Below are 21777 nucleotides of genomic sequence, written 5' to 3'. Positions count from 1 at the left end.
TGTTTTTGCATTAAAACTACTTTGCTGTTTTGGTACTGGCTCTCTCTTGAGTATTTTGTGTCAATCTTCATCAGTGTTGTTGTTAATATAAATATTAATAGTGGTACAGTTTTACTTGTCTTGTTACCGGGAGCCTGTAGTAGAAGTATTCAGAGCCTTGAGAAGAAGTATAGTACTAAACAACACAAAAGTATTTGTAAAGGTGCTCAATTACATGTAAGTCTTGCAATTAAAGTGTCATTACTAAACTTATGCAAACCACTAACAGAAAAAACAACACTCATTGCAGAAAAATGGCCCTGTAACACTTACACATGTCACTGCATTATTATCACTTATGTATCATTATCACAAGAGCATTAATATACTGTTGCAACTGATCAAGTAGGATCTTAACTATTTCACATTAGATCATGATGAATTATTGTCTTTATTGTCTGTCAGTTTGGTAATTACTTTCTAAATTAATCTAATTAAGAATAAAGTATCAACAATCTTAAATATTCAAGCCAATGTACCTTAAATCTGTATAAGGTTAAATAAAAGTAAAAATAATCAACAGTGTTAAGTACGCATGTGCGTACGAACCTGGACCAGATTCCGCCCCCCAAGCCATGTTGGCCAATTAAGAAGCCATACAGAGTTTACGTTATTTCCTGCGATAGAATGAATTGACCAATGGTAAGTAAGTTTTTCCGTTAGTCTAACCAATGGGATGAAGCCAGGTTCATTTGAACGGTGAAAAGCGGGCTCGCAAACATTCGAGAGGGAAACAAAGAGAGAGCAAACATCGAGCTGTTATCGGACGCCAAAACTGGAATAGTGTGTTTTATTTGCACCAAAATACTTTGTCACTCACATAAGGTAATTTTAAAACTTAACTTATTGTGTCATAAAGTAAGAAAAGGGGCTTGGTTTGGAGTTTACATACACACAACTTCTCGTAATAACGGTTGATCTCGGCTAACTGGAAGCAGGTTAGCTTAGCCACACTCGCTTAGCTTACTGCTAACAGTATTATGCTAACTTTCTTTCTTTCTTTTTTTATTTTATTTCTGAACGCTAACTGACGCTTAAAACTTCTTCACCAGGCTTCCGCCATGTCTCACAAGCAAATCTACTACTCTGACAAATATGACGATGAAAAATACGAGTACAGGTTGGTATCAGTGTTTATACAACATGCAATATAAGTTTGACATTAGATTGATATATTTATCCTCTAAACAGTTTAACAGTTTACCGCGAGGTGCTATTATAAAGAAAAATGCCAGCTGTGTGACACGATGTGCAAGGACTATTTTCAATCTCACCCGTACATTTTAGTTTTTCTTTTTTTCTTTCGACAGACATGTCATGCTACCCAAAGACATCGCAAAGCGTGTACCCAAGACCCATTTGATGTCGGAGACTGAATGGAGGAACCTTGGGGTCCAACAAAGTCAAGGATGGGTTCATTACATGATCCATCAGCCAGGTATCTTAATCGTAACCTAGGTATAATGTCCCTAACAAGAAAAAAAGTCAAACTGAAACTAGGCACAAGTTTAATGTGAAGGACTTTGGCTTTTTGAATATTTTTTTAAATTTTGTTTTACAAGGGAATTCCCGTAACACTATGCCTTTTAACATATCTGCTACTGTAAGTCAAAATCTGAAGCCATGTCAGCCCCCTCAAATGTGCACATTTGTCACCTCCTATACAGCAATGAAAGATAAGTATTCTGAACATACTGGGGGTGTCTGTCTTTTTTCAAATGGTTAACTGTATGCTCTTGATGGCATTGTGCAGATGAGTTGTCAACATGTCATGCATTATGTTTTTATTTTATTTTTTATTTCACATGGGCATGTGACAAACAGTCACACCCTCCATTCAAAGATGTTTTTGGAGCCACAAATGTTATGTTTTCCTACATATAGTAAAAGTGTTACATTTGTTTAATTGGTATTTTTGCCTAATGAATATTTTTCTGCTTTCACCCCGCAGAGCCACACATTTTGCTGTTCCGGCGTCCTCTGCCAAATCCCAAATCATAAGGGAGATTCTCTGGGGGCCACAAAGGTCAGTCCCTATGTGCCACACATCAACTCTTCAGTGTGGTAGGTGCCTTTGGGCTGATCATGCTGGACCTGGAGACGGACTATCACATTTATGAACAGTGGTTGTGGAATGGCGTATGTTTTGAAGGAAAAGATGATCAACCTTCTAATGGCAAAAGGACTTCTGCATGCGTTAACGGCGACGCCCGACATTGAAACATTTTGACTTATCCACCTGTCCAAGTTGCTGAATCTGCTTGGATATTCCAGCTTTTTAGATCGATTGCTTTAAGATGTGGGGAGTGAAATATCAACATTTGAGGTATTCTAAAAGAGCATCAAGCCAGAAAGAATAGTTGGATCCTGACTATAGTTTGAGTCTGAAACATAAATCTGCGGTTTTGTGACATGCTGCTGCTTGGTTTAAATGACACTGTAAATTGGCATTTAACAATATTGTCATGTGCGCGTAAATCTGTATCAGTCTCATAGAAACTTGTCTTGATCCTGTTTTGATAAGAGCATATTAGTTTTGGCCTCCTTTTTAGAGCAAAATGTTTCGACTGGTCCGATTGTACCTATGAGCTGCTCAGTATTTATGAAACATTGCCCTTTCTGAAATAAATGTATACTTTTAAATCTCATGCGTGGGCTTATATTCTGGCAAATGTTACAGTCGTAACAGGGCTTATTCACATGTAAAAGTTAAGAGAAGGTGGTTGATTGCTTTTGTGGCAATGTCAAAATGTTCTCTTGAAATAAAACAATTGTTTGCATCAGAGATGAGAAAACGGCTTTTCTGAGAAACTAAAGCACTTGTCTCATTGCCGACTGTAAAATCTGTTATTCTGTTTAATTTTGAGCTGCTGTGAAGGGATATGAACTTCCCCCTTTGCAGAGCTGTGACTTTGATGTAGATTTTTTCTTTTCACCCCCCACCCCTTTCTTAGACTAAAAAAAAAAAAAAAAAAAAAAGAAAAACAATGTCATGTAATTTAGACTTTACGGAAATGTAGAGATGCTGGACTTTTGATTATTGTGCCATAAAGGTACAGTAGAACTTTGGTATTGATGATGTAGCGCTATTAAGCTTGATCTAAACAGGCTTTTGTGCAGAATCCTGATTATTGTCCCATAACACGTAGAAGACCAGCATCTGTAAGCACCCCACATATTTACAGAAGTTTCATACTTCTGTAAATATGAGTATCATATTTTAAGTTACTCTTCTGACTTTCTGATTCAGATGGCACCAAATATTATTTTTTGTTTCCATGTTTAAATCAAAAGCTCAATTTGGTAAAATTGTTTACTCTTAATCTGCATGTTTTGAATTTTGGATAAATTAACAATGGGATAATCATGATCCATAGATGTGGATCAGGGTGAGACGCACGGCATCACGTAAATTAAGCCACCTGGTTCGTTTGGCATTTAAAAAAAAAAAAGTCAAGGATGGGTTCATTACATGATCCATCAGCCAGGTATCTTAATCGTAACCTAGGTATAATGTCCCTAACAAGAAAAAAAGTCAAACTGAAACTAGGCACAAGTTTAATGTGAAGGACTTTGGCTTTTTGAATATTTTTTTAAATTTTGTTTTACAAGGGAATTCCCGTAACACTATGCCTTTTAATCTGCATGTTTTGAATTTTGGATAAATTAACAATGGGATAATCATGATCCATAGATGTGGATCAGGGTGAGACGCACGGCATCACGTAAATTAAGCCACCTGGTTCGTTTGGCATTTAAAAAAAAAAAAGTCAAGGATGGGTTCACGGCATCACGTAAATTAAGCCACCTGGTTCGTTTGGCATTTAAAAAAAAAAAAAAAAAAAAAGTTCTCATATATATATATATATATATATATATATAGCTTTTTTTTTTTTTTTTTTTTTTTTTTAATAGCTCAACCAGCTCCAGTTGTTGATCATTGATGCCAGAAAGGGGAAAAAAAAAAAAGATCTGCCTCTACTTCCTTATTGCGACTCCATATGTGTGTTGCTAGAAAAAGTGCGTCATATGTGTTGTGATTTCTGTGTGTATGATAGTCAGGCGCTGGGATGCATTTTCTTACCTATTGTATCACAATGGACCCGTGTGCTGCGCAGCAGACTTGGATGTGATATTGTAGCACTTAGCTGGTGTTAATTCTATTTGTGTACAATCCAGCTACAGTTTCATGTGCAACACGGTTCTCTTCAACCAGCAGCTTTCACTGTGATTGTTATGTACATTAGATAGATTTACATAGATTTAGAGGTAAGAAGCTGTATACATTTTGGTGGATAATAGCTGAACATGGGTTCTAACAAACAGGTGATGATAAAAACTTAAAAGCTGATGCTGGATAAATTAGAGGAAATGATACCCATGTGGCTCCATCCTCTGAAGGAAACCACATGACTCCACATTCGTTTCTTAAAACAGAAAAAGAGGTGTTATGCTATGGTAATTAATGTGGGATTCTGTTATTGCTTTTTCTACAATTTTGTTCATTATTGCTTGGTCTGATAATTTTCTTATTCGTTTGGATTTCGACATGCTACACTGTCAAAGTTTCCAAAGGATAATACCATTAGACACATTTAGGCTATGGCAGTTTTCAGATGTTTACTTAAGCAATAATGACACAGCTTCAGGTTCTCAGGTCATTTCTAACAAACTGGTCGAATGATTTAATCACCACAGCAGCAGTGAATGTTACTAAGTTTAAAGTACAAATCTGAACCACTTGTCTACATCCAATAAAATTCCACCACATCTCAGACATATTGTGCCACAATACTTTTCACTAACAGCTTCCGGTACTTAGAAAGTACTGTATGAGCGACCTGTAACCGTTTTATTACAAATGAAACAATCCAACGATGCATACAAATAAAGCTCAAATGATACGGTGTTTGGCTAAAATATGTATTTTCTTATCTAATTATGAAGTCATTAATATTAAAACTCTTTCTAATGAGAGTGTACAGTTAAACAGTTTGTAAACACGTTAAAGATACACGCAATCTACAGTACACGAATGTTTAGAGTACATTACAGAAATCATATAAGTGCAGGTTATTTCCTCAGGAATCATGAGTCGGAGATAGGAATCGATCAGAATTCCTACAATGGGGCTGACGAGTAGAGAAAATAATCACTACAACGTAAGTATTAAAAATATAATTCAATTTACAATAGTAAAAATCCAGCGTTTCCATGAATTCTGACATAATAATCCAGTTCTAAACATTTACTGGTCTATATTAAACACCTACCCATTCGTTTTTAACTTGACGAGGACTTTATTTAACAGTAATTTTTCCAAGTATATTTTGTTTTAATACTTAAGTTTTTACTTCACTAACATTTTCAACTCAGGAGTTACTTGTTCGAATGAAGTCAGAACCTACATCAGTGCAGACGAGCTGGAGCGGATGAGTGGTGTCTGGCTTCTGGGAATCTACCAGCCTACAGGATGAATCTACAAGCTTCTAGTCTAACTGAGGCGGCCTTTTGGATGAGAGCTGAAGCAAAGAAAAACAGAAGAGGTCCAGTTGTCTTCTAATCAAACTACCATGATCTGATCATGGAGGATCAACACCAAGTCAAGTCGAGAAAGCTCAGAAACATCTATTTATTCAGCCAAGAAGGCTAAACCACACAAACAAGTTCTTGTAAACCTGGCTGTGGGGTTTAGTCTGATGGAAAAATCCCAAACTGTATGTGCATGGCCCAAGGCTGGGGGGGGGGGGTGATCACAACCACCCACCGCATTATTAGTCCCCTTTTAACAAACATGGGTGTGGTGTCTGCACGGAGCCCACAGAATAATAAAAGACAAAACCCAATACAACCTGCTTGTCCTGCTGCCGTCTGGCAGGTGAAGCAGACGCAGCTTCTTTCCTCAGGCGGTCGGATTACAGAATTCACAAATCTGTGGCTCTGACCTACCAATTCATCAATTCTTATAGAAATTAATTTTTTTGTGTAGCATAAAAGCATCTTCATCTGAGATATCACTATTCAACTTCTGGCCAAATAAGTCTTAAATCTTTGATATTGTGATCTTGTGGCTTCCCTCCTCTTCTGGCAGCTGCATGTTTACTGCACATTAATGTGGTTCGGACACCTCGAGCTGAAACATGGACGTTATGGACATTGTGAGGAGACGCTAACAGTGAACCTGAAGAGAGGTAAGGTGATACTGTCCTAAATGTTTCAATAAAGACGCATGCATCCCTGTTAACCTTTAACTTCACAGAGTGGGCCAGTGGCTCATTGAAAAAATTAACCTTGACATGCTTAAACTGTAACATTATTTCTAAATCTGTCCTCCTATGTCTTTCTGTGCAATGATATGATAAATTATGGGCTTGGCAATCAGTCAGATTAATTTAAACTCAAAACAAGGCTGATTTTGTGCTCATACAAATTGTGAATCAAATTCAGTTTGTCTCAGTGTCCTTTTGCCTTTCACTTTATTCACTAACCCCCCCCCCCCTTCAAACACAGTGGCATACCACGTCTAAAATGTCCTGCGGCCTCACACAGGTTCCATACTTTCACACTTTGAACTGTGGAGGGCAGTGCAACACAACCACAAAACAGAGCAGAGGATTTACATGGACTTAGCTGGCGTTTTGCATACACGCTGCGTTGAACTCAAAATGTAAACAAATGTCCCACTCTGGGTTACATTTAAGTAAGGATCTAAGCTGCATCATCCATTTGAGGCCCTTCTCAAAGCCCTTGCTGTGATGCAATGGTGTGAGTGGAAAAAGGAAAGTGTGTTGGTTTGTAGGATAACAGTGGGTGCAAACAGCATGCGGCGACAGTCAGACACCGTGGGTAGTAACCACACAAACAAGTCATTAGTAATAGAGGAAAATAATGCTTTTCTGAATCACAGTGAGATTTCAAACCATTTCTGCAAAATGTTGCAGAGGTGATCTCCAGGTTGTGATGGTCAGTCAATCTGAGCCTCCTCCTGAGATTCAGAGATGGGTAGTGGGCAGAAAAAAAGATGTTTGACACCTTCAGGTGAAGAAAGCTTGAGCCTGAGCTGGAAGTAGCTTGAAATGGGTTCCTGCTGGATTCTTAATGGTGACTGATGACATAAATTGTGTTTACAGTTTATCAGGCTGACGATCTGCTCCTTAAACCCAGTCAGGATCATATAGAATTGGTGATACGAGTGTTCATTTTATTAGAGTGTTTATGGCGTTCAGAGGTTGTTTGTCATCCAGACATAAAATCTAAGACTAATAGTGAGTGACTGAAATGACAGTTTATCAGAAATGATTTGCAATATCGATGAAACAGGTTGTTGGTCCCAAATAACTGAAGAAACATTTGCTTTATAAAAATGTCAACAGCTTGTTTTTCTCAGACCAATGGGTCAAAACACCTGTACGTTTCTTGTCTTGTGAAATAAGACTTTCTTTTTTTCACATGAAAAAGTACAAATGATCATGAGAAAAGTTCCTAATCCTATTATTGTTTAAACCTGTTTTGAATTTTTTGGTTATATTTTACAACATGTTTTCTCAAATTCATTCAAAAGCAGAGAAATATATACATAAAAAAAGCTAAATTATTTAGAATAATTTGTTAGACAAACACACCTTCCCGTGCAGACCAGTTGAATTAGATTAAGTAGCTGCAAGATGATTAAGAAAATGTATCAGAGGTAAATCCAAATCCTGTAAATCCAAATCATCTTTTGGTTGAGCCTACCATTCTTGTACTGCAGGTCAGTTCATAGTCAGATAAAGAATAAACTATCCTATTCTGATGTATTTCCATTTCACAACTCACCTGACTGATCTCTAAACATTACAAAAGCTCCTCTTGGATAATTAGCACAAGCAACAGAGAGCACTTAGTTTTATTCTCATATCATTTCTGATACACATTAGCAGTTATTGTCATCTCTTGATTTTTTTTTGTTTTTTGGTGTCAGATTAATTGGTCAAAGATAAAACTTTTACCCAGAGGAGGTAATGACACAACGTCATCCAAGACTAAACAGTTGCCAAAAAAATATGAACAGAAAGAGGTCAGTCTGACTCCAAACTTGTTTCATCTTTATTTGAAAGTAGTAAGACAGGCACTGAGTTACACGAAACAAAGAGCCAGAAACAGGGAGTCAAAGCTGGGCTGGCTGCAACAAGGACCTTTGCACGGGGCACAAAACTCAACGATCTACCTTGTATGCTGCAATATGTATTTCAAGCTGAACGCCAACCTTGTGCTAATCATAACTGAGCCTACGTGGTGTCCAAAGCTAAACAAACAGCGAGTGAAAGGGGATCAAAATTTCTTACAGGAGACTTCAGCCATGGTTTCCAAGCTCAAACTAAGTAAAACAACATCATTCACATTCTACACTTCAACACAGGTCTCGAAGATGAAGTCCCCACTGCTTCGTTCACAAAGCTCAACATGGGGGAATGTAGTGCTTTCTTTTTGCTTCAAAATTTGCTGTGATCGGTGCATCATGGCACCATGTGCACTTCTCAGAGGTTTAGATACATTTACATAACGCTGGATGGTAACTGTTTGTGACTTGCTTTGCCACAGCTACAAAAAGGAACTTTGTCTTATCTTTTTTTCTTTTTGTTCTGTCTTTTGCGACTGGAATTTGCAAGATTACAACCATGAGAGGGTTGAACTTATGCATTTGTTGCTAAAAATAATAGTTTGCAGCTTTATGGTGGCAGCTTTCAGCAAGTTTTAGGTCTGACAACAGCCAATAGTTTCAGCTCCTGTTTGCTTACTTTATTGATTTAACTGGTTCAAGTTCACTGAACAAGCTGATAGATGCTTCATCAAATCATCTGCTTTCAAGGTTTCAGTTGGAATGAAATGACTGCTGGTTGGCTCATGTATGTTGACAGAGCCATGTGGAGACAAGGTGTTACTCTGGCAACTAGGTAAAACACTTTCTAGATACCTGGCTCTGAACAAACAACATGACAAGAAATCCCAGCTTGTTTCTATTTGAACTGGCATTGCAAAACCTCCAAAAGAGCTCCATAGTGTTATATGTTTTGCCAGGTATATGAATAATTTAAAGCAAAATGAAAAGCTGTGAGAGGAAAGTCTGATGGAGGACAACAGGGTGTGAAGATGTGCTCAGTTAAGGATGAGAGCAGAGAGCAGGAGGAGGTGAGGTTTTACGCTGAAAAAAAGGAGGCGAGAGACAAAGAGAAGGAGCCAAGCTGGGCACAAAGGTAAGTCTGCACTGGAGCTGGTGCAGGAAAGACGTGAACGAGAAAGAAAAAAGGGAGAAGAAACAGACACTGGAGAGGAGGAGAGAAAGAAGGTCAGACAAGAAACCAAAAAAAGTGCTCTGGTGAGATGGCATATTTATGTCTGGGTGTTGTCAGCGCAGTGGGACACCTTCTAAAAAGAAACCAAGTTTGATGTAGAGTGCAAGAGAGGGAGGTGTTTGAAAGATGGCTGATGGAACAAAGAGGCCACAACTGCTCCATTAGACTGTCCAGAGGATCTTATTCTAAAAATAAATATACTGAAGTACAGCATGAATAATTCACAACACTAATTTTTCAAAGTACGTAAAGAAAATGATTGTTATTGAATTATTTGAGTTATTCTAAGGTTAATGTGATGTGAAACAACAAACTGTTTGATACATCAATCAATGAATAATACATACAACACAATGTTTAATTCAGTTAACATGATTTAGCAAAGTGCCTCAGACGGATACTGGGAAAGAAAATTTGAATATGAAACGATCCCCCATGTCCTAGAACACATAACATGAGACCTCAAGGCTGAATTGAGTTGTGTTATGTCAATGCATTTGCCTTCAGATTATCATTAACACCACTTTATTGTTTTGAATAAGGAATAATCACATGAACACAGTCCCATTTGAATCCCCGGTGGAGCCCTTCTGTGTAGAGGTTGCATGTTCTCTCTCCACGTATGTGTGAGTTCTCTCTGGATACTCCGGCTTTCGCCCACCGCCCAAAAACATGCATGTTAGGTTAACTGGTGACTCTAAAAATTGACCCTAGGAGTGAGTGCGAGTGTGGATGGTTGTTTGTCTCGTTTGTCTCTATGTAGCCCTGTGACTGGCGATCTGTCCAGGATGTACCCTTCCTCTCGCCCGATGACAACTAAGATAGTCTCCAGCCCCCCCCGCGACCCTAAATTGGATTAAGCGGGTATAGAAAATGAAGCTTCATGCATTAAAAAATAGCACATTTTACATCACATTACAGTATTACAGAGTTAATTCTATATGCTAAACAGTCAATCAGAGTCGTATTTCTCCCTGATTGGCCCGACGGTGATTGAACATGTGGAATCATCTGAAAAAGACATTAATGGTGTCTGACAGAGCCAATGCTGTTTTACACCCTGAAGAACAAGAGAGGCAGAAATTCTGAATATTCTCAATGTTCTCAGCGGCCCATTCTGCCCTTCTGGTGTCAATCTGTGCCAATTATCAATATGTGCTACATTTCTGGGGTATGGTTTGGGTTAGGGTGACTGCTATCAAATCACACTATGACTGAGTTTTTAAACAACCAGTTCCCCCTTTACACAGATGTAGATTCAACTCTATGGTAGGTTTAAAGACGTGACACAAATATCGTCTTATTTCACACAGAACAACGGTATAGAGGTGCAGCTGACATGTTTTGAACATGTTTTGACTGCTCTCTGTCTCCATGTAATACCAGACCAGCTCCATTCAAATCAGAGCATTGTGGGGTCTGTCTATTTGCTGCATGACTTCTTTTTATCACCGAGGATAGTTCGTTATCATTCAGGCTTTATGTTAGCCGAGAATGACTTTCTGACCACTGATTCATCTTTCCTTCTGGAACAAAATGACAGACATACCTCTAAACATCTAAAGAGCTTGTTAACCTGTACACCTGTACCTGTACAGTACTTTATGTCTGACCCTTTAGCTGCACAGTGCCCCAGTATGTTCACTGGTAACTTTGATTCTGAAATTAGTTGGACAACTAAGTGAAGGTTTAATCTTTGTTTTTAATTGTTGAACTCCGGCTTGTTCAGTGAGGAAGATGTCAAATGACTTCATCCACTAAAGTGGAACTTAAGCTTACTACAAGATAGTATAGCCTCAGCCTAAGCCTTAACTGATCCACCTGCAGCAATCACTACTGCTCTTAAGAAGGTCCTCTAATGGAGTCAGCCGGTCAAGCATTGATTCGCTCAGAGAAGCAACTCCGTCACCTCTGGTGATACTAATTTTAAGATGTTTGGTCCAGGGCATAACGGCGGTTAGTTGAATTGATTGACCCTTGCAGAATGTGCTTATCAGACTTTATGGTGTGATTGTGTAATAGTTGTTTTACGAATTGGACTATTGAAAAGTGTAATGAGCTTGGCAGCGAGTGCTCTTTCTGTTTGGATTAGTGGGGGCACGCTGAGTCCTGTAGCAAAAAAATCAGTATTGTCTGTCGATATGAGCAGCAGGGGTCAAGCATCCTGTCCTTATAGTGCTCCACTGTAAAGGCACTTCACAGCATTTTAAGGTCTCTTAGTTTCCTCTTTATCACTCTACAGAGGTACTATTCAACCATATTTTTGGATTATGTCTTCAGCCTCTATTCAAAGGGAATAAGGCTCAAAATGAAATCAGCCTTAAACACCATAGCACTGGCTAATGTATTTTCAAAAGATTTTTGTGTGAGGTAGGTTATAAATCAATTTTAGGATCAACTGGGCACTTTATCTTGATTTTCAACCTTGGCAGATCATTTAGGGTCTTTCCAACATAAGTATATTTCTTCCACTGGAAAGAGTCTAAACGTTTGACTGCTTTCTGAATGTAGAACAAGGCAATTCAATCTAGGGTGATTCACTGACTCGCTCATATAAATGAGGAATATTAAACTGCACCTGTTGATGGGAGGTTGAGAGCAAATGGAGTGCATGTGTGTATGCATAGCTTATTGATCCAGCTGGAGGAAAGCAAGGGAGGACTTCCACATGGCCTTCATGTGTGAGATGCTGTCTGGACCTGGAGACTGCGCTATTGATCAGCATGTTGAGCCTGAAGTAGCCTCTCCATTCAGGTCCCTTGACAGTAACACACTTGCAAAATGACAGTAATCAATGGATAATGGTTAAATGACCCCACACAACTCAAATGTTATGAATTGCCTTGGTACAGCAGATTTATCTTTGTGTATTATGAAGCACAGTCTGACTTATTGGCCACTCACGAGGCTTCTTATCCTCCCAGAGGATAGACAGTGTCAAACTGGGGCTTATTGTTTATGGACTATACCCACAGGGACTCAGTGAATGTTTACTTCCCTTGGCTCTTTTTGCATGATAGATGGGCAATATGCAAGCCATTTCACCCTTTGCATATTGCACTGCTTGTAATCCAATCACATTTCAGTGTGAGTGTGATGGTTGTCAAATGGTAGTGGGTACTCAGATAGACAAAAATGAATAATGCATCACGATATGTCTGACTATCATTGTGTTGATTATTGTCAGAACGAGCCAAAGTGCTGTTGTTGAAATTAGAGGACATTCAGCAGAGCTCACACTATTTCTCCAATTGGAAAAGAAACATTTTTCTGTCCCTCTCGAACTCAGAGGGAATGCTATACAGTGCAACTCTGGAAAGTTATAAAAGAGCTAGAACTGCCATTTTCAGTCAGTTGTTTACCCACAAATTGTAAGCTCGAGAGAAAAGAAAGTGGTAAAGTCCTCTATAATTTCACTTTGCCCCAGCATTGTAGACACATTGACAAACAGTATAACACAGACAATTGAGATTGATACAACTGCAGAGACACACAGTGAGCTTGGTGCATTACTAGGCAGCAAAATACTGTCTTCTCCTGAAAGCTCAAAGACAGCAGTTAAGGAAAACTGAGATCAAGTGATTAAGTATAGAGAGGAAAAATAGGAATACTGACGCTCAGATCTGTATAAAGTCAACACAGTCCAATAATAGTTCACCAGACTCTCACAAAAGGAGTGTTTCTCAGTCAAAAGAAGTCACTTTGTGGGCGTGTTTGGGTGGTAGTACACAATTGTTGTATAAAAAACACAAATTTGTCTTCTTCACTTAATTTCTGTTTACACTCCCTGTCTAGTTGGGTTGACAAAATTATCCCAATAAATTTTCTACATAGAAAAACATCATGGCTTGCCTGAGAAACTCCCTTACAATGTCTAACATGTTGCAAACACAAGAAAGGCCTTCAACTGAAATGCTTTCATTTGAAAATTTGTCATCTGGTTGTCATAAAAAATGCACAATTTGTGTCTGCGAGAGATTGAGCTGATTAGGCCTGAGGACACAGAGGTAATTTGGGGAAAAATCGGGTTTTATTTACCCAAAAGATGCAAACAATATATATATATATATATATATATAAAAATCAACTAAATTACAGATGGTCGTTAAAAGAGATCAAATGAACAGAACCCAACTTAGGTCATAACAGCAACTTATCACAGTAACCCCAAAATAACTGTTCAACAGAAATAAACTGACCGAATACGCAACAAAGGTGACTTAAATACTGACAGATCAGATCAGTCTCAGACTATGTGGCATCCTGACTCGGTAGGACAACTTGGAGAATCCCATCTTGGACTACCTTAATTCCCCACAGTTGTGCCACACAGCCTCACAGTTTTATAGACAGACAATCTATCCTGTCAGTGGGAAATATTTTAACGTGAAATTGTTGTGTAAGAGGGATCTGTAAACAGACTTTGATCTAGGGAAAGGCTGAATAATCTGACACACTGTGAAACATTCAAGAGGAGCGACAGGGAAGTTCACATGATACAATATCAAACAGATATTACCCCACACTCTATGGAATAAAACACATTCATCTCAGTTTATGTTTGATGTGTTTAACACAGACTTGAATCTTCATGCATTGCATATGGGAATGTAAGTAAGTGGAACATTCTGATATAAGGTTGTGTTGAGTCAGTTGTCTGATTCATTAAATCCCTTTACTCCTGCTCTATGGGTATTCGGTGGATGATACCAAATAACAAACGTATCCAAATCAGCATTATGCATCATTTTTATCTTTTTATTTTCTTCACAACCAACTGGTAACTCCCAGAAATTATTGATCAATCTCAAAAAGGTTTAGTATTAGTTAGTTAGTTAGTTTAGTAAACCTCAGGTTTAGTATTATTGATGCAGAAGATGGGACGAGTTCTTTGGATCTGAAGAATTTGGAAATGTCCAGAAGAAGAAGAAACTTTATTTTGAATCCCCCACTTACATATGAACAGCATGTTTGTAGCTGATTGATACGCATTTTGTTTTGGTTTCTGTTTGCCATGTCTTGAAAGCTCTGGGCCAGGACTCTTGGGGACATATTACTTTCTTTATATGAATATTATTTATTCAATTTAAAATGTATTTGAGAGGGACAGATTCAAAGACACATATTTAGCTTTCCAATGCAAGTATCATAGTGTCTATTGTAGATGCTAATTTTGTAACACTTGTCCATGGGGGGTAAATAAATTTATAAAGTTAAAAAATTTATTAAAAACTGAACAAAAAAAAGAAAAGTTAATAACACCAATGTTTGAAAGTAGATATAAGAACAAGTTTGTTACTGAATTAAAAGGGAAAACAAAGCTCTCGTGAAAGAGTTTGTGTTTGTTGGACAGTTTTTGTTAAAAACATTTAACAGAAATTGAAATAACAAAATAAAAAAAGGATGTACCCACTAGAAAAGTTAAAGATAAATACATGTTTTGAGCTTTGAATGGCAGATGGATGCAAAAACATAGAATCAGTCCGTAATAATTTTCTCCTCATTTTGGCTTTATAAGACCGGTTCTTCACAGCAAGACACCATTGTATTGGAGGAGGAATTTTCTAACATCAATAAGACAGAGTAAAAGCATGAGAAATGAATTGTAAAACTGACCGCAGCATTTAGCCACCGTTAAAGAACAGAATCAAAAGTTGTCTATTGAGAAATAATCCATTAGAGCGTTTAAAAAAATGTCCATATGTGATTGTGGTATTAAAGTGAAGTGAAAGCATCAATTTTATGAAAACCAGTGGGACAAAGGCACGTTTATTAAAATAGCATGGATATCCCCAAAATCCACACAGAAACTTATCTTTTCTGGTAAGACTGACATTTGGGTGCTGCTGTCACAGTTTGTGTGTTACATGATGACAAACCCTTTCCATTTTTATCTGAGCTTTAATGCTTTCAGACCCTCTCTCTGAATTAGCTGTCAGGCACTGTGGTCTGTTCCTCAATGCTTCTTTGGAGCTCAAATGACTGAATTAGGCTCTACCTTTAAAGATAATTGCTTAATTGGGGTCTTTTCATATGCTGTCTGCAGCTGAGGACCTTAGAAAGGCTATGATTACTCTGTAATTACGCAGCTAAGGCAGATACATGCATTAGTAGCAGAGCTGCGAAGAATGAGCTGACAGCTTCATGCTCTATCTGCGTCCACGTTCCCTTTATGGACATTGACATGCAGCTAAAATTGCTGTATTTCATGCCAAATACAGAAGTATTTGTGTGGTGCTGTCTGAAAGTGTGCTTGTCAGGATTCATGAAGGCTTCTCTATCTTTGAGTAAGACGTCTTGAACATGTCTGAATCCAGCTGGGCTGCAGGTTTGCCAGGTAAAAATCTTTCGCTTTGCTTCCCTCTGCACTCCACTGTCTCCTATTTGAAAGGTGGAAGCAGACTATTACCAGGTTCAGCTTCCTCCTTCTAATGCAGCTCTTGGTTACAAAGTGTCAGGTGAAATCTATTTGTGTGAGATGTTTTTGGGTGGAACATCACAGACGAGGCAGGAGCTTTCACATTTTTTTTTCTTTACAAAGACGTAGTAGCAGAGGTGTGCTTTGGTTGGGAGAGGACCGAAGCAGTGGTAAATACAGTTATGGTTTGAGCTGAAAAACAGTGGGATGTCAGAGGGAAGAAGGAATAGTCTGAGTGGGAAGACGAAAGGGAGGGTAAGAGCACATGGAGGAGGAAGGAGGATTAGTTTTGGTCTGGCAGTGACAGATCATAAAAACACGAAGGGGGAGGAAAGAGGAGATGAAAAAGAGAGAAGGGGAGGATTAGTGCCACTTCAGGAATGACAGAGCATGGGGGAGTGAGAGGAAGTGGAGTGGGATGGGAGATGGGAGGAATCCTTGGAGTTTAGTTAGGATTAGTTTTGCTTCAAGAACTGGGGATTGAATGAGGAAGAGAGAGCTGGGTGATCTGGTCGGCGTCATGAAAACAAAACCTCTTATCAATCAATTGTTGACAAAGTGATCCTCTGAACAATCTCTCATTCTCCACACTCACAGCCCTCTGGGTGGTACTTTATATCACTGGCAAAACAATTAGATTCTTAAGGATGCTATGGTAAATAAAGCGCTGATCTAAATTTAGCCACTGTAATCCTAAAAATGATAGTAAAATGATCGAATTAGCTCTGGTGTGAAAAAGCTGGCTGGGACTTTTGGACCATTCACATAAAGTTAGGGAAGGCTATTGCCAAAGTTGTAAAAAAAAAACTGAGCCTCAGCAGTCCCCAAATCCTGCAGAGGCACTGTTTTCACCTCCTCGCCTGTCAGTGGCTGTACTGTTTTCCTAAGATGAGGATGTTGATTTGGCGAATTCAAACCAGCCTCTTACACAGACTTACACCTGTTTCTAAACCAATGGCTGTGATGTGGGTCAAATGACATGTGAAGTTGTTTGATGTGTGAAGTGCAGCGTGAAACCAAACCCAACCACAACGTAACCCACCTTCACTTTGTGGTCATGTTTTATCGGTTACTTTGTGTCCTTCCTTAATTAGTCATGCTGCCATCACATGACTTCTCTTAAAGAACACAGATCACATATTTCTCTACTTACTCTTAAAATCAGTTACAAAATGTGTGAATATATTGATATTGTACATAATAATCAAAATACAGCAAAACTTAACACCTCTCAGTCTAAAGGCACTATTGGGCACTGTTTTGACAAGCTTGTTGTGTTCTGAGTCCTCATGGTGAGGCTGATTCTGGCAGGCAAGCTGAAAGATTTTTATCAGATATGGGACAATTGTGGACCAAACAGTACTAGGGAGCTGCTGCAGGTTATGCTGACAGGGAATTTGTCAAAACTTCACAAGCTATATCTGTCATTGCATTTGTACAGCAGATCGAAATGTGTGTTGAACTGTTGTCTCCGCAGTTGTATCAGATGCAGTTAGAGGCTCACCGAATGCCAAAAATGAGGAAGGTAATTCAACAGCCACAATCAGTGTTGTGCTTGTCATTTCTGATCAGTGCACAGCTCACTTTATAAGATTAGCACTACTGTGTCAAAATTCACACAGTATGCAAGACAGTACAAAGAAAATTATGTGTTTTAAATAGTGGTGTACTAATGGATTTATTCAAAATGAAACACTAAAAGACATCACTCTTGACAACCATGACTACTTCATTTTTTCCCGATTATCAAATAAAAATGGATAACTACATAAACTAGTTGCTGATGTGGTCCTCTGTGGTAAAAGCTGTGGTCCAGGGTGAAATTCAGAATATTATCATTCTACTGCTGCTGCTTTCATACAGTACGCAGTATTTTCAGGTGTTTTAGTATGAAAATAGAACATATGACTGAGGGAAGACTATTCTCTGAAACAGCATCGCAAAACAAAAAGGTATTAATGTGTAAAATGGCTTTGAAATGATTTCTCCAGCTCTTTTGTGGTACTTCAGAGGCTCTTTGTGGATTTTTTTGACTTGGTTATGAACACCTGTTTTGTTAAACTAATGCACTCCCATTGCATGCAAAAAAAGGGAGAAGAAAAACAAGTCCTTCACAGGCCTTCCAGGGATTTAGCAGCATTTCAAATGCTGATATTCCCATACTCAACACTTTTGACCATTTGCTTTCCTTTTATACGTTTCCAACAAAAAAAAAAAAGCTTTGTTTGCAAGCCAAAACGGTGGATCCAAAAAGGTTAACTCTGACACACATTGGAGCATTTTCTCATGCGCAATTTAAAAAAAAAGGTTTCTTCTGTGTTATATAGGGTAAGTTAGAAGCTAAAACTATTATTTCATCAGAATTATAGGACACACAAGATTCACGTCTCAAAACAGAATTTTTATGAGGCAGTTTTAATAAGATTATTAATCATCCCATGACCATGCAAATCTATCTAAAGAAGTCCTGATCCCCAGTTTGGCAGCCAATGTCATACATTAATTTTGTGCCTGCATACATAACCATGGGTAAACGAAGTGTGACATGTATTTAAACTTCCATTTCATTTTGGAGGCAGTCCATCCCTTAAACATCAGGACTTACAACCCCTATAAGTCTAAAACATCAGCCTTACAAGGAAGTTTTTTTTTTTAACATAAAATCATTATGCAGTGGCAAACCTTTGTGTTGTCTGGGTGTGAGTTTTCTTCTGTTTTTCTAAGGCAACATTTACATGTAGCGTGAACAGACTTGTATGCATTAGCAAGTGATGGTTTCTATGAAGCTGTTTATATTTACTCCAGGGTTTTAGTTGACAGGAGGTGATGGGGTGAAAAGAAAAATGGGAAGTGAGAGAACAAAGCAGGAGTACAGCTGATGACCAAGACTGGCCCATTAAGAAAGCTGGTTGACAGTGTCAGTGGGCTCAGCTGCAGACAGCGGCCAACAACAGGTCCAACAACATTGTTAAAAAGAAGCTGCACTGTCAGATCTGGACATTCTCCTAAAGCGTACATGAGGTCATGGGGTGCATGGGTAACACTACCAGAAGAGGATAACAAGTCCAGTGCTTTGTACAGATTGACTCTGAAGACTGCCCCGATGTGAATATCAAACCTCCACCGTGACAAATAGGCAAAGAGGTCGAGGAATGAAGTGCCAGGCGAGAGTTGTGAAAAGAAAGAAGCACTGATGGAAAGAGGTTGCTGTGAGCGAGGAAGGGTAGAAGGGAGAAGATGTAAGGCAGATGGAGAGAGGTGACAGTGCAGAGAGAAAGGGAAAAAATAAGACAGAAAGGGGAATGGGTTGTGTTTAATTAGCAACCCTGGAGAGTGCCTTGGTTGAGCCAAGAAGGAACATGGGATGTTCTCTAATTGGCCCTGCTCTGTGGAGAGGGAGGGAAGGAGCAAAAGCAAAGAACGGAGAAAACAGACACAGAAGGGAGGAGAAGAAAAAGGGGAGGAATGACTGGACTTTTGTCTGCTTGCAAACTCTATGTATGCATCTGTCCACGGAATTATAAAGTCATACAGTCGTTACTCTATTCATTACATTTTATTGATGCCGTATAATTAAACTGTATGATACATGAAATAATGTTGTATTAACTGGAATGATTTTTTACTTTCTAGTTTGACTTCAGAAATAATTGTTTTCTCTTTGTTGAAAAGTTAGATGAGAAAATTCATTCTCCTCGCAATATCTGTCAATTAGAGGAGGTTCAAAGCTTAGCTTCAAGACAATGCCAATAAAACTGCAACATTTTCTTGTTGTACAAATTAAACAGACAAGATAATTACTGAGGTGCTGGTGGGTGGATTTTTTCATACTTGGACAGGACAAGACTAACTGTTTTCCCCTGCTTTGAATTTACAGGACGAGTTAGTTGTAACTAGTGTATTCAATTTCTGCTGGCAAACAAGCATTCTCTGCTATATCCTGCCCTAACATGTGTCTTATGGAGGACAACTGTTGTTTTAACTGTCACTGGTATAACGGATTAAATGTGTTTTCACTGCAGGTGGCTGAGTTTACTGTTTATCTGGTAGAAGTTCACAGTAGACCTGCTGTTCCTGAACAGCGTCAGTTGATGCAAAGGGCTGTTGGTCCGGTTTAGCTTATGCAGCAGATGATGTTTTTTTTGATAATTTCTAAGCTGTGATATTGTCCTTACATTTAATCATTTGGCAGACACTTTTATCAAAAGCAGCATACTCATGACTATCAAAAGACAAGCTGTAGTACAGTAAGGAACTATGGCATGAGCATGAAAGGAAGGTATTTTGAGCGGTATTTCAAACTTGGCCCATCCTCCACATCACTGTGGAGTAAAAGAGCCTTCAGCGTATCTGTGAAATTAAGTAACTGTTTACTTTAAACCTTTTAATGGTCACTCTTAGGAGCTGTAATAATAATCCAAATCAATGTTTTTCTCACAAATCCCTGGTGTGACACTTCATAGTAGAAGTATAAACATTTCAAAAAGTGTTGCATAACATATAGTTTTTTTTTGCGTTACATACCTGAACTGAGTTGATGACATGGCTTAAGTAAGTTTACTTCCACAAATTTTCAATAATATACGGCAAAGTCACTGAAAGAACATGCTCTACCAAGTGGTAGGTCAATTAACAGGAGTTTTTAAAAATAATCGTGTTAAAAATGTCTTTGCTAACAGTATTCAGGGTAGAGTGTTTCAATAAGATCTTTGGTGCATTTAACTTAGAGGGCAGGGCAGTCATTCAGGTAAAGGATATTTTGTAGTGCGATGTTGTCTCAGTGTTTGTTATAATGCATTAATGTTTTCCTAACCTTAACCAAGTTGTTTTTAATTAATAACCTTAACTAAATAGTTTGTAATGTGTAAAACAGAGACAAATTAGTGAGTGAAAGTGCAAAGACGCAGTAACTAAATGCAAAAATGTCAGTTCAAAGCAAGCACTAGTGATCAGAATGTAACTCCGTTTTGACGCTTCCACTCCACAGTCGCACGTGTAGAGCTATCTTCTGTTAACCCTGGTGAAAAATAAGTGAGCAAACTACATTCAGTGTCATATTCATATTTGAGTGTACTTGCAGTTAGACTAATCCTTAATATGCTGTAAGTGTGGTAACAATTAGTTCATTTGAAGTTTACTTCTTTAAGTATACTTTCGTCGTAAGTTGAACTTGAAGTGTATTTATTGTACTTTTGTGTGCTAAAGTGTAACAACATACAGTAAACCTAGTATACTTAAGTATATGGTTATATATGTAATAATTTACATGTTTAATTAGTAAAATAAAATTTACCTACTTTGTTTTTTTAATTTTGTTTGTAGATAATAAAGTTCAATAATAATTTTTTGTCCTTGTACAGGAATATATATTTGCTAATAGCTAAGCCAGCTCCTGCTTGATCCAATGGTTAACTGTACTGTACAGAGCATCAAGTGAGGGAACCTGCAAAACACAGTTTGTTTTCCCTTTATTCATCTGTGTGTGCATGTGTACTGTATATGTATGAGTGCCAGAACCACACCCATGTGAGATGTTGGAGTAAAGACCCCTTCTGCCCATCTGCCAGCTATTTAGACTTAATTACTGAAATGAACAGATTGGTGTTGCTTTGTGTCCTTTTCTATCAACTCAACCAGAACAACCAGAAGACAGAACCCTATCAACCTGAATCAGAGAGGAGCAGCGAACTCTGAGGGAGCTCGTCTGGATTAAGAGCTCCAACTGTTTGAAAAGAAAGTAAGTGCTGCTGGGAGAGAGCCTAATCTGGCCTGACATGTTTTTTTTTCCCCCCCAAGTAAAGTTTTTTTTTTTTAATGGAAGAATGACCTCTTTTTACAAGAAACGAATTAAGAAGAATTGATCTGTCAAGGAAATGGACTGTGGGCGTGGTGTGAACTTATTGTCTCTGAGCATCACACCTTGCAATTGAAAGCCCAGGAAGGGAAAGGCACTGTATCCAGTCAGGCAGTGGCCAATCTGTGAGGAGC

At 38.4% G+C, this 21777-nt stretch overlaps 1 protein-coding gene across 2 annotated transcripts; it reads left to right on the top strand.

Moving 5' to 3' along the window:
- Positions 1 to 738: 738 nt before the first annotated feature.
- Positions 739 to 2687, top strand: cks1b (CDC28 protein kinase regulatory subunit 1B). 2 transcript variants are annotated; one of them, XM_072370148.1, is made up of 4 exons: positions 739 to 864; positions 1092 to 1159; positions 1350 to 1477; positions 1991 to 2687. In XM_072370148.1, exons 2-4 carry the CDS (start codon positions 1101 to 1103, stop codon positions 2038 to 2040), a joined length of 237 nt encoding a protein of 78 aa, XP_072226249.1. In that variant the 5' UTR covers positions 739 to 864; positions 1092 to 1100; the 3' UTR covers positions 2041 to 2687. The 2 variants fall into 2 exon arrangements, with proteins under 2 accessions (XP_072226249.1, XP_072226250.1); XM_072370149.1 differs by lacking the exon at positions 739 to 864 and adding an exon at positions 883 to 977.
- The last annotated feature ends 19090 nt before the right edge of the window (positions 2688 to 21777 follow it).

This window comes from Leuresthes tenuis, unplaced genomic scaffold (genome assembly GCF_036924035.1).
Source record: "Leuresthes tenuis unplaced genomic scaffold, fLeuTen1.0.hap1 SCAF_18, whole genome shotgun sequence".
Lineage (NCBI taxonomy): Eukaryota > Metazoa > Chordata > Actinopteri > Atheriniformes > Atherinopsidae > Leuresthes > Leuresthes tenuis.
Note: the sequence above shows the minus strand (reverse complement) of the source record. Positions and strands in the feature narration are given on the sequence as shown.

Bases quoted from the DNA above. Each gene is read 5' to 3' on its own strand.
- cks1b (XM_072370148.1), top strand. From the start codon at position 1,101: ATGTCTCACAAGCAAATCTACTACTCTGACAAATATGACGATGAAAAA. The intron at 1,160-1,349 runs GTTGGTATCAGT...TTCTTTCGACAG, and splicing joins GATGAAAAATACGAGTACAG to ACATGTCATGCTACCCAAAG. The intron at 1,478-1,990 runs GTATCTTAATCG...TTCACCCCGCAG, and splicing joins TTACATGATCCATCAGCCAG to AGCCACACATTTTGCTGTTC.